The following is a 12,598-nucleotide window of genomic DNA, read 5'->3' on the forward strand; positions in this document are numbered from 1 at the left end:
GAGTCAAAATAAAAACCAACGAAGAAGAAGGGGGGAAGTCCCGCCTCGTTGTCTGGGCCAGCCAATGGCTCAGCTGGGCCCAAACGGATCTAGAAAGATGGCGATTTAGGACTGACAGGCTTAATTTTACGTCCATATCAGACCCGGAGAACGCTTTGTCCATATTTTTTTTACAGTCTATGCATGCAATACTCCAGTTGCTGTGAAAATGGTTTGAACTTGTTCCGATAAGAAAACAAATCATTCAGAGGAACTTTTCCATCACGTAACAAGAGATGTATATGGATGTATCTGATAACGACATCCAGCAATGAGATGGATTTTCTGTTTTTGTTCACATTGACGATCAAAGCAAGCCATTCACGTAAACCTATATAGTAACAATATTGTTTAAATTAGACTGTGGTAGAGTTTTAGTGTCCATCCATGTAAATGAACCCACTGGCAGGTATAGTTTTGGTGAAGAGTATACAATCAATCCAAACTATTTGCTTTAAAGCTTTTATGATTGACCGGAATGAAAAAGAATAAGGCTTTTTTGTTTTTCAGCTAGAAGCTAGAAATGGAATTAACCATACATAGGCACCCGGACCATTAAGGAAGTCTCTGCATGTTATTGTGGAACTGTAGAAAAATAGGCACAAAAATGTTTCAGTGAGTCATAACTGCACATCCAAAAGTAATGGGTGGAAACATTGCATGTCCAAAACTGTTCCTTAATTATTATTTTAAAAACATTTTAAAATAGTGAAAATAGCCAATCTACAAGTTCATAACACGTCACATCGCGGATGTATGATTTACATAGAAGAAACAAGAAAAATAAAAGGTTTCTGCCCGACAGCAACAATATTTAATTTCATATACCGGTACTGTATGTGGCACAATGTCACAAATACTAGCACAATATGTATAGTTCAAACCACATGGGGGGCTGAGAACAGCGTAGGCCTACAAATAGTGCACACACTGTATGGAGGCATACAGTCCACACAAGATTCAGTGTCTTTGCTTTTATGGTTAATCCAACAGGGGGTAGACCACCAATTCTTTAACCATTTTAAAACCCTGTGTACTTCACTGACTGGAGTCCCCCAGGGGTCTATACTAGGCATCCTCCTCTATTCCCTCTAGCGCCAAATAAGCCGATCTACAAGCTCGCAATGCATTGAGTTGTGGCATGCTGTGAACCTGTTAGATCTACAATTTTCCTCGAGTGTTTGCTGAAAGAGAAGGGACTCATGTGGTTAAATTGAGCTGAGCAATGTAGCATGTTTGACAGTAATCAAATAATCCTCAGAAGTGGAAGCATGTGGCCACTGGTAAAATAATGTTGGGATTTTCACCAAGCTGTCACAGCATTGCAACAGCACGAGGAACCATGCAGACTGAATCCTATTTTGAGACCTCTCGACAGCTCAGCAGCAAATTATACCTAACAATAGTAAGAGTTCTGATGCACAACAGGCGGCTTGTCCAGCGGGGGCAGGGAGAGTGGAGTTTGAGTCCACTATCATGATAAATCAGTGTTTACCAAACACAGGGTCGCTGACACATTTGCGGGTCGTGGACACGTTTTGTATGCTTCGCAAGTAAATACCCCCTTTTGGTTTTCTTCGTTTCCAACCATTTAAAATATATATTCAAAAGATTAACAAAATCACAAACACAAAACCTGAAATAAAAACTAATTCAAACATTTTTCAAAGTAACTATTAATTTATAAATGCTAAGTAATCAAAGGAATTCCATTAAAAAAAATATATATATATATGGTATAATGCTGTACAAAGCTGCATGGTTAAATGTAGGTCAGGTGTTGTCAGTGTTATCATGTTATTAAAAATGTACATCGCACAGCAAGTGCCACATTTCATCATAATCCATATGTCTCTGGTGTTGGCCAGAGACATGGATTCTGTCACAAAGAATTTAAACTTAATAAGGTCTACGCATCTTTCAAAGTGCTTCTCATGCACTTCTCTGAGAAGGACACACGTTCAAAGGGCCCATACATGTAACTAATTATAACACTTGTATTTAATTAGTTGCAACGTGTCATTAAGATTTAAGACAGGGACATTGTAGCAGCATAGTGACACTCACATTAGTAGCGTGGCGGTGCTGCTGACAAAGTGACAATTTGCACAACTACTACAGTAAATGCCCTTCTTTCCTTTGCTTACTTTGGGTAACTTCTGTTATGTAATGTTAATTAAACACAGTCAGAATTTCTGTGACAGTTTTGCCAACAACTATTAGCAGTGCTGTCTTCAACCTTTCGTTAATTAGTAGGCTCGCTGGTTTCATTTTGACTCTTGACTCTCTGTGACTTTGCATCCCTGTCTCCCTGATTAATGCAATCTTTCCTATCAACATGATCACAACATATTCTCTGCATATTTTGTCCTTTTTTTTTGTGCGTGCGTGCGTGCGTGCGTGTGAGTGTGCGACTGTGCGTGCGTGCGTGTGAGTGTGCGACTGTGCGTGCGTGCGCATGGTGCCTCAGATTTTGTCAGATGTAATGACGGGGGCTCCAAGGATAAAAGCTTGGGAACCACTGAAATAGAGCACACATCCAAATGCGCTCGGAGCGGCACTTCAAATGGCCTTCAAAGCGCTCACAATTTGCATTACAAGAAACAACCAGAAAATGTTCAAACAAAATCTATGATCAAGACAATCCCGAGAAGAATATAGTTTCTAAATCTTATATTATTCAGTGTCCCATTGTAGAATTTCTGTCTCAAAGCACTCAATTCGTTTTAGTAACATTAGGACATGGACAGTGGGTTTCAGAAAGCTATCTTTTGATAGCGTATGAAATGTCTACAGTGGTGGGCCAGTCTTTCTATCATGCGGATCGCAAATAAATAAAATAAGAACTGTTTCAAATCAAGCTCCACTCCACAGGAGACAGCTTGCATGGTATTTGGTACTGTAGATAGATCATGGTGACATCAAATATTATACCCTGAGAAGATACTACGTAAGAATATGTCTGGTAGTTTGTTGTTTTATGGTAATTTATGAACACAATCATCTTTGAAAATGAAAGACATCATTACAGGGATAGTTCACCCCAAAAAATAACACAGTCAACTCTGCGTCTCCATGACCACTGCTGGTAATCAACTTATTGGCTTAGGAATGCGACAAAAACAAAAAAACATATCAATGAATTCAAGTCTCCACAGCTGTGAGTAATCGGAATTTTTTTTTGGGCGTGAACCGGTGAACTTAAACTATGCCTTATTGCCTTTAATCAAAACCAATACCAAATATCCAGTATAGGGTTTCAAACTTTGTTAGTTTTCTTCCAAAGATATTTCTACCCAAAGAAGCTAAGATTATTTGAGAACGTTCAAGCACTAATTCCATCCCACTGAAGACTGCCAGACTAAAATGGGTGTTTCCATAGAAACGATATATTTGACATTACTGGAGAGAAATATTGTTGCCAGTTCAATTATTTCACAACCTGGCTGGAGGCAACGGGAAAACCTCGCCTCGCAAGCGTGGGATCCAGTATTTTATATTTGTAGTAGCAGTGCTCTGAAGATATTATTTACTTATTATTTCCAGAAGAAAACGCTTTTGGCTGAAATAGTGGAGATAATTTTTACCAGCGACGCTGATATTTTCCTTTCATGCTCTTTGACCCCAGAAAATGAGCAGAGAAAGATAAGACACAGCAACAGTACATTAGTATGAGATTCTGCATTGTTAGTTCAATCTGTATTAACGTCCTTTCAGACGGGGGGTGAGTTATGCAGGCGTTTAGCCTCGATCAACGACAGGTCTGCTCCTCAGGTCTGCTCTTAAAGGGCGTGGGTGGGGCGCGTAGCGGACAAAAAAGATCACCACAATCCAGGTCTAGTCGTCCGCGGGCATGTGCATAAAACAAGCACATGCATGACAATTTCACAGGACCACGCCCGTGAAAATGCGCTTGCCTAAACTTCTCAGCTCGTTTAAAATAAACACATGTGACATGCCTCTCATTGAAAATGAATGACTAGGCGAGTACTGTTCCCCAGTCTGGAGCCGTAGCCCTCATGTCCAAAAGCTGGACACTGCCCTCAACAGCGCCCTACGGACTGTCTTCCGGATGCCTACGAGCCACTCCAACCAACCAACCAACCAACTGCCAGTCCTTGCTGGAATCGCCCCAGCAGAGGTCAGGCGAGAAGCAGCCATGCTGGCCCTCGCTCGGAAGGCACAGTTGAGCGAAGCCCACCTCCTCCACAAGGTCGTCATGGAGACACTACAGCGCACACGCCGACGGCCCTTTGCCACACAGGCCCAGGAACTGTTCTGTACAACACCAGCCGACACCTCCAAGGCTTCCTGGGTGAAGGTGAGATGGAGGGACCAGTGGAAGGCAGCAGAACCATCCAGGCTTCACCACTACATCGAGGATCCCACAGATGTTCCTGGTCAGCACCTCCACCGCAAGGAGTGGACAACCCTCAACCGCCTGAGGATGGGTGTCGGATGTTTTGGTGCAGCAATGCAGAAGTGGGGTCTCACAGACAGTGCCCACTGCGAATGTGGGGATCCATTACAGACTGTGGAACACGTGCTGACCAGCTGCCCCATATACCGGCCACCGAATGGTGATCGTGGGTTAATTGACCTAGACAATGACACACTGGACTGGCTTGCTGCAACGGAGTTGAAGGTCTAAGGACATACGACAGAAGAAGACTAGGCGCGTCAGTCGCTCCCTGTCTGAAAAGGCCTTTAGTCTATAGCCTCTTTTCCACTGCCTGCCCACGGCGGGAATGTTGCCCCATCACGCTGGTCTGTGTACATTATGTACAAGCCAAGGCAGGGCCATCATTTGGGCTTCCAGGGGGCGGTGATATCCACCACCTATAGCTTTCGCATTTAACCAAATTGTCTTTATTCATATTCCCTCCAACCTCTGAATGTTTTTTTGGATGATTAATCAGTTTTTCGGTCGAATCATCGTTAATGGCTATGTCACAGACTGGTACATGACTGACGTCATAGACATAGACTGGCCAGATGAAGACCCACATGAAAGCCTTGGCAAGAATACATATGCATTTCCTATAGGGCTGGGGGCTTCAATATCCAACTTATTTCTAACGTTTGCCTTGATTACAATTGAAGAACGATTATTATTATTATTTTTGATTTTTTTTAAAGATAGCAAATAAACAAGCTTACAACTTGTGTAGATCTGCTATTTTCATTATCTTCATTACTATAGCGGTGCCCGTTGGGCACTGGCCTACTTGGTGTGTGTGTGTGTGTGTGTGTGTGTGTGTGTGTGTGTGTGTGTGTGTGTGTGTGTGTGTGTGTGTGTGTGTGATATTCTATATTGTTCCAATCAGAAAGTAAAGAGAAAGCAAATAAAGGACTTGAAGTCTTGGGTTGGAGAAGTGTTTCTTACCTTTGGATACTGTTGGACTGGAATAAGAACTCTTTCGGAGAGCTTGATATTTTTATTACTGATGATGTCTAGATATTGCTTGTTCTTCATGTCGTCATCATCTTTTCTTGATTCGTTGGACTCATACTTTTCTATTTCTGGAGTAAAAAAAAATCAGAAGAAAAGATAAGAAATATGAGCAAACGCATGCAGTATGTATTAGACATAAATATTTGTTTCACCTGATGACAGAGTGCCTCAGTATTTAACAGTCTGCATCAGCACAAACAGAAGTTTTTTTCTCCTAGACATTTAACTTTTCATATAAATAGTTCGTCATCAGCTTCACCTATAGATTTGAAACTACGCAAATGTAATTTACCACATGTTCAACCTATATTCAATAAGAAGTTTTTTGCCCCTGTCCGTCCATCCGCGTGTGTCAGTCTGTGAGCAGCTAATCTCTGTCTGGCACTGAACTTTGCACGCCCACTAAGTATCCCACTAAGTATACTAATGAGACGAAGCTCGCGAGTTAGTTCAGTCAGACAACCTCAAGGTGGTTCCTTCCATGCTCAAAGGTACCCGCCCCCCCCCCGAACCTCAAATGACGTCAAATTGTAGGCTCTACAGCGCCGAACCGACTTTTATTCGGCTCTAAAATAGGAGTATGAAGTGTGTGCAAGTCTCACACGTCATTCGCCGATGCGGTAGTCAGCTGACCAATTAGGCAGGCTACTTAAGCTTACTAGACTGCATGCTCTTCCTGCCTTCCTCTGCTCATGGTTCCCGGTTGTATGTGATGTTTTCTCCCACCACCACCCCAGCACCACCGATGGGCTCTGCTATTTATGCTCCCCATGGGGGGGTTATTGTATATCTATCTCCCTGTTCTTTATGTTTTATGTTGTTGCTTAATTGTGCCGAGCAGGGAGAAATCCAGCAGAGCCCAACGCCAAGTAAAATATCATATGCACACTTGTTACTCATTCTGTAATAAATATTGGTAAATCTATTCGTGAGTTGTCTGACTGAACTTAGAATAGTATACACTATTTATATGGTCATGTTCATATTTCATTCTGATTGGCTACAACTGGCTTCCAATTCCTTGGATCCTCAGTGGGACCCGGCCCATTTGTGCCACATTACATTTCCCGCTGTTTTCTTCAAAACACACTTTTTGCTATAGGCTATATACTTCTACAAGTTTTGTTCAAAACTCACACTCTGTGGACATGTAATCAAGACGTATAAGTCTTAGATCCCATTCCCAGTTAGCCTGGCTAATTCCCAGTGGCTATGACATCCAAAGTTTGTGGGTCCTGGGAAGGCAACCTGGCCTGGCAGTTTTTTATTTTATTATGATCTGATTTAGCAAAACTGGGCTATTCTTCCAACGGTTCTCAAATGTAAAAACATAACTTTAAATACAAAACAGAAACAAACAATATGTGTACAAGTCAAGCACACAAAACCCATAATTAGCCTGATACATATGCACCACACAATATAACAATAAAAGTAAACCATTAAAAACATCAGAGTAAAACTAACCCTAACCCACAGGGAACCCACCTCATATTCTGTACAATGAACTATATCATACATAGTGTATTTCTATTTTGTCTCACATAATTAACGTGCAAGATAATGAAAAATAATCCATTACCCTTGTAGTGTCAGGGAGTTTATTGCACCTTTGACAAGCCTGATAAGAGAATGCTCTTCTACCAAGCTCTAATTTAAGTAGGTGGCTATCACCTGAGGAGCCGTCCTTCTGTCGGTAGCTAATTAATACTCAACAGGATGAATAATTATAAAGCTGGACTGCAGTGGCTGAACCAAACACAATAGATGTGACCACAGTTTAGCAGAGAGTCATGTCTCTCTGTCGGCAAGATCCTCTCTTTAGTCTGAAGATGTACTTTAAATAGTGCATCATAGATTGGCTGAAATCGAATATACTGTAGACAGTGGTGGAAAAAGTACTCTTAATTTCCACTTAATTAAGTACAAGTATCAATACTGCAGAAATACTCTGTTAAAAGTAAAAGTCCGGAATTCAAAATGTACTTGTGTAAACGTAAAAGAAGTATTGGCATCAAAAAATACTTAAAGTAACAAAAGTAAAAGTACTCATTTTGCAGAATGTCCCATGTTGCAAGTTCAAAATATGTATATAAAAAAAAAATCATTTGAAAAATCTGCTAAATCTGCTATTTCCAAATGGACGAAATATATAGTGGTTAGTGTGTTTTATAACAATCAAAAATCTACAATGTAACTAGTAAAGTGTTCTAATAATTGTAGTGGAGTAAAAAGTACAATTTGCCTCTGAGATGTAGTGGAGCAAAAGTAAAAGTATAACCATGTATTTATGTTATGTTCTGCTTATCTAGATGTTGTATTTCTATGTTCTATGTATTTCTATGTTCTATGTTGTCTTCCCCAGGTGTTTCTCATGTGTAATCAGCCCTCATGTGTATATTAGTCTTGTTCCCCAGTCAGTCATTGTCTAGTCATTGTTTGGTGTCAGTTCATCATGTTAGTTTGAGTTATCTGTCTCTGTTCACCTGTATTAAAACACCCAACCATGGGTTGGATCACCACCTGCCTGACTGTCCTGCTTTTGGGTCCTAGCTCTCACCTCACCAGAACGTGACAGAATGACTCGACCAGAATGGACCCAGCAGACAGCACCCTTACCTGAGCCTGTCTACACCTGCAGGTGAGGCCTTGAGGTGTTTAAATGGACATCAATGAAGCTCTGGCTAGTTGACTGTTGGGGGTGCAATTCATGTGATGTGGCAGCTGGTTTGACTGTTGGAGAGAATGTTACTGGAGCACCGGCTGGTAGATTGTGTTGTCCTGGTCGGGGATCTTCTGGTACCTCTCCTCCTCTGGCAGTGGAAGAATGCTCGGGGGGGTTTCAGCCCCTTTCCCTGTCCTTCGGCTCCCGTCTCCCTGTGGCAGTGGCAGAAAGCTCTAGGGGGTTCCAGCCCCTTTTCCTGCCGTTTGGACCCTGTCTATGCCCCGTTCCTCTTCGGCAGTGGAAGAATGCTCCTTTTCCCTTCCTTCGCCGCCAGGGTCCTGAACTCACTTTCAGTACAGACTTCCAGTTGTGGGGTGTTGGGAGCTGTCCCTAGAGGGGAGGTACTGTCACGGTCACAGACTTTGCCCATCTAGATGTTGTATTTCTGTTATGTTCTAGTAAAGTTGTTTTGGTTCTATGTTGTCTCCCCCAGGTGTTTCTCATGTGTAATCATCCCTCATGTGTATATTAGTCTTGTCCCCCAGTCAGTCCTTGTCTAGTCATTGTTTGGTGTCAGTTCATCATGTTAGTTTGAGTTTGTGTTATCTATCTCTGTTCACCTTTATTAAAACCCAATTCACGCCAGCATTAATTAATACTTCGATAGTGTATTGTCAAGATTTTATCGTGCGTAGCACTTACTTTGAAGAGCCAAATATCCGTAACCGGATGTTACAATGACAAACTGCTGTGTGTGGTGTCATGCCCGGATGTTGTTGTCTCGGTCGGTGGTGGAAAAACCCAACCGTGAGTGTGAGCCCGCCTGCTACAGCCCGTTGAAAACCCTTGTATTCACCAGAAACTGCCCCCTCAATGTCCTTTCTGAGATACAGAGCTTTGAATACAGGGCTTATAATGCAAGTGGATGCGAGCGCATCTTCAAAATGGCCGTGGCCAGTGTCCCACTTTGTGTTGATGCGGGTAGCAACATTAGCTAGCGATACGATCGGATTAAAAGATGGATTAAAGAATACAAGCCCTCAAACCCGAGAATCTCGGGTTTGGCAGGTGAGGGTACTAATTTAAACCTTTGTGTTCCTCGTTTCTGCCGCAACCATGCATGGGTTTGATCACCACCTGCCTGGCTGTCTGCTTTTGGTCCTCACCTCACCAGAATGTGACAAATACTACCTCAAAATTGTACTTAAGTACAGTACTTAAATGAATGTATTTAGTTACTTTCCACCACTGAATATAGATTGTTTCTAACTAAGTACTGTATACGTTAAATTCAGATATGGGTTTCATGTGCGTATGTGTGGCTCCATTGATCTTGACGGGTGCATGTGTTTAGTCCGACGTACTAACAGTCCTACAGTCATGAGTCCGACACCCTACCCTAAACCTAACCTCACAGGAAGCTACATAGTTTTAACCTGCCTCAGGTTAATTGTAACCTGCCATGCATGTCGGGAGCCACGGGTTAGTAACGTCGGGAGCGACGGTGTTGAGATCCTCACAATTTGGCTAATGATCAATATGCGTAGTCTCCTGTGTGGAGGTATTGCATAATTAATGCGTCAGGCTAAATTAATCCAATCACTGTATTTTTGAATTATGCACCCAAATGGAGTGATCCAGGTGAGGTCTCCGTCTCCATGATGTACGACTTTCTGCGTGTCCATAAATCTAGCTTAACGATCTCTCAATTTCCAAACTGTGTTCAGACATTTATTCATTGCAGTCTTTTATGACTGCCGTCGAGGTGGATTGGGGTCGTACTGTACGTGAGCTTTTGTCTGATGCCTTACTTCTCTATTATTAATCACGGGGCAATTGGGTGCCTGGAAAGTAGAGGGAGAAACAAACGATTGCACTGCCTGGGTGGGTGTGGGAGAGTTCTGCTTAACATATATATGGTTATGATGCTGTTGAACGACATCATCTGTATCAAAACGACCTCAATGAAATTAACATACTGTATGTCATCCTCGTCCACACTCACCAGGCAGTGTTGCCAGATGTAAAATGTTAAATTATCGTACCGCAGGCTTATAAGTATCGTATTTGAATGAAAACTATCGTACAGCGGCCAAAAAAAGAGAAATAATAGGTGTAAATGGGCAATTTCACCAAAAATAGCGTAGGCCTATTTAGTGAAAATTATTACTTTGTTTGAGACTCTTATGTGACAAACGCTTCACATGCTGCATGGAAGTAGGCAACTTCCTGGACCGTACACAAATAAAAGCCTGAAACTGGACTGGAAAGACGTGAGCAGTGTTTTAAATGCCAAGTACAGATTTACAGATTCACTGTCTTATTTTGAAAAGCCAAACCGGATCCCAAAGCAGCAGCCAGGGAATTTAGTGAATTCACACACATTATTGTACAAAATTAGTACACCTGGTAACACTGACACTGATTTTTACCACTTTCTTTTTTGGGAAAATAGATAAATAGTTAACAATTTTTTCATACATTATCCAGATCTACATGCTCACAATGCACCATAATGCGACATACTTTGGGAATTCTACTGTAGCTATTTTAGCTATGTTTGAAAGTCTTTGAAAGTATACAATTAAGTACTATATGGGCTTTTTTAGCCATAGTAAATTACTTTACTATGATTTGATTATTGGTAGCAGTCATTGGCCCGGTTTCCCAAAGGACACATGGTGTAAGAGGTATGGTGTAGCACATGCTCAGATGCCATCTAGGCCGCACACAGAAGCCTATGAACATAGACATTCCACCATAGATGTGCCACGCAATGGTACGTCTCAGGCCTCAGGCCTGATCGAGGCCTGGTATGGTAGGCCTCAGGCCTCAGGTCTACCGTTCTGAAATTACAGGTTACAGCCCTGCGCGCACCCAGTGTGGCTGCGTGACCCACTGAACAGCACGTTCACAACGGAATGCTTATCTGTCGGGGACTCGGGGTGGCCAAATGGAGACGTTTTCTTAACCGCCTACCGTTAGCACGGATGTCTGAATGTGTGTCTGTCTGTCTGAATGTGTGTCAGAAACACTGTCGTACGTAGCTCCTCACTGCCTGCACCAATCACTCCCACTTTCCACACAGGCATTAACCATAATTTCACAAATTATAAATGAATACTTCATTTATTAGTGAATAAAAATGTCCCCATCTACTCACATGGGAAAATGAACAATTGTTAACAACAATAAACAGTGGCCTATACAATTTTGCTGGATTCACTGCTGCTTTTACTTCCACCACTTCCGACATCAACAGCCCAGGTAAACTTTCAAAACTACTTTTGCTGTGTGTGTGTGTGTGTGTGTGTGTGTGTGTGTGTGTGTGTGTGCGCGCGTCAGTGCGTGGCCGTCTTCAGTTCGCTATATAAACGCAACACGAGATATAACTGTCTTGAACGTACATGGTCAGAGCGCTATGTGTCTCTCCTTAGCTCTCCACCAACTCCCTATTATACAAGTTGAAATATATCAGAACGGGTAAAGACTATATATATATATATATATATAAAATAAGAGTAAAGATAGCCAGCTGTCCAGCTGTCCAGCATTCCAAATATTATTCAATTACATTTCAGAATGGTAGACCTGAGGCCTACCATTGCGTGGCACATCTATGCACGGAATGTCTATGTTCACAGGCTTCTGTGCGCGGCCTAGAGGGCATCTGAGCATGTGCTACACCATACCTCTTACACCATGTGTCCTTTGGGAAGCCGGGCCATTGTCAGTCATTGTCTTTGTACAGTATAATAAGCTTTATTTTGTATATTAAGTTATTTATCATATCTGCGCTGCAGTGCATTTCTTGTTTACAAAGCCAGAAAGGGAATATCGAATATGTTCCAAAATTCAATGCCAAAATCACAGTGAAACCATTCATCACAATAATTTGGATGACAATCATCAACCATAATCCCAACAGCCCTAATTGTTTCACTTCTGTTTGTCTGTTCTGTTGTTTCACTTGTGTAACACATTCTCCTTTTTCTCACCGCTTCTCCCAAAAGACTAGTGGCTAAACTAATCTGAAAATAGAGGACGCTCCTAGGAAATGAACCTTTAAAATCTCTCTCTGTCCATGTCGTCTACGTGTGTGAGTGCAGTGTGTTTTTGTACGCGTGTGACTGTGTGTGTGCGTGCACGTGCGTGCATGTGTGCGAACTAACAAGAATTTGCCTATCCAAAGTCAAAGTTAGAAACTGCATTGAAAGCTGTTCACTGAGGCAAGTCAAAGTTGCATTATTATATTTGAAGACTGCTTGATGGTGCCATTGCAGTCCAACATAATGCTATTAAGAAGCCAATTGGGATTGTGCTAAATGCATTAAACTTTGTGTGTGCTGGTATATTTTTTAATCCAGCCTGCAACTATGGTTGTAAAAGACTGTTTGAGTTGAACAAAAAAAATAAATCAGAATAGAAACACTGGCTCT

General features: G+C 41.9%; 1 protein-coding gene across 1 annotated transcript in view; it reads right to left on the reverse strand.

Annotated features, from left to right (window-relative positions):
- The window catches only part of khdrbs2 (KH domain containing, RNA binding, signal transduction associated 2), a gene marked incomplete at its 3' end in the record, with an annotated part of 72,332 nt that overhangs the window by 50,359 nt on the left and 9,375 nt on the right, over positions 1 to 12,598 (reverse strand). Inside the window, exon 2 of the mRNA XM_080782929.1 lies at positions 5,426 to 5,562. Within this exon, the coding sequence (XP_080639055.1) occupies positions 5,426 to 5,562 (137 nt within the window). The remainder of the gene's footprint in view (positions 1 to 5,425; positions 5,563 to 12,598) is intronic.

This window comes from Protomyctophum bolini, assembly GCF_963924005.1.
Source record: "Protomyctophum bolini genome assembly, chromosome: 14".
Taxonomy (NCBI): domain Eukaryota; kingdom Metazoa; phylum Chordata; class Actinopteri; order Myctophiformes; family Myctophidae; genus Protomyctophum; species Protomyctophum bolini.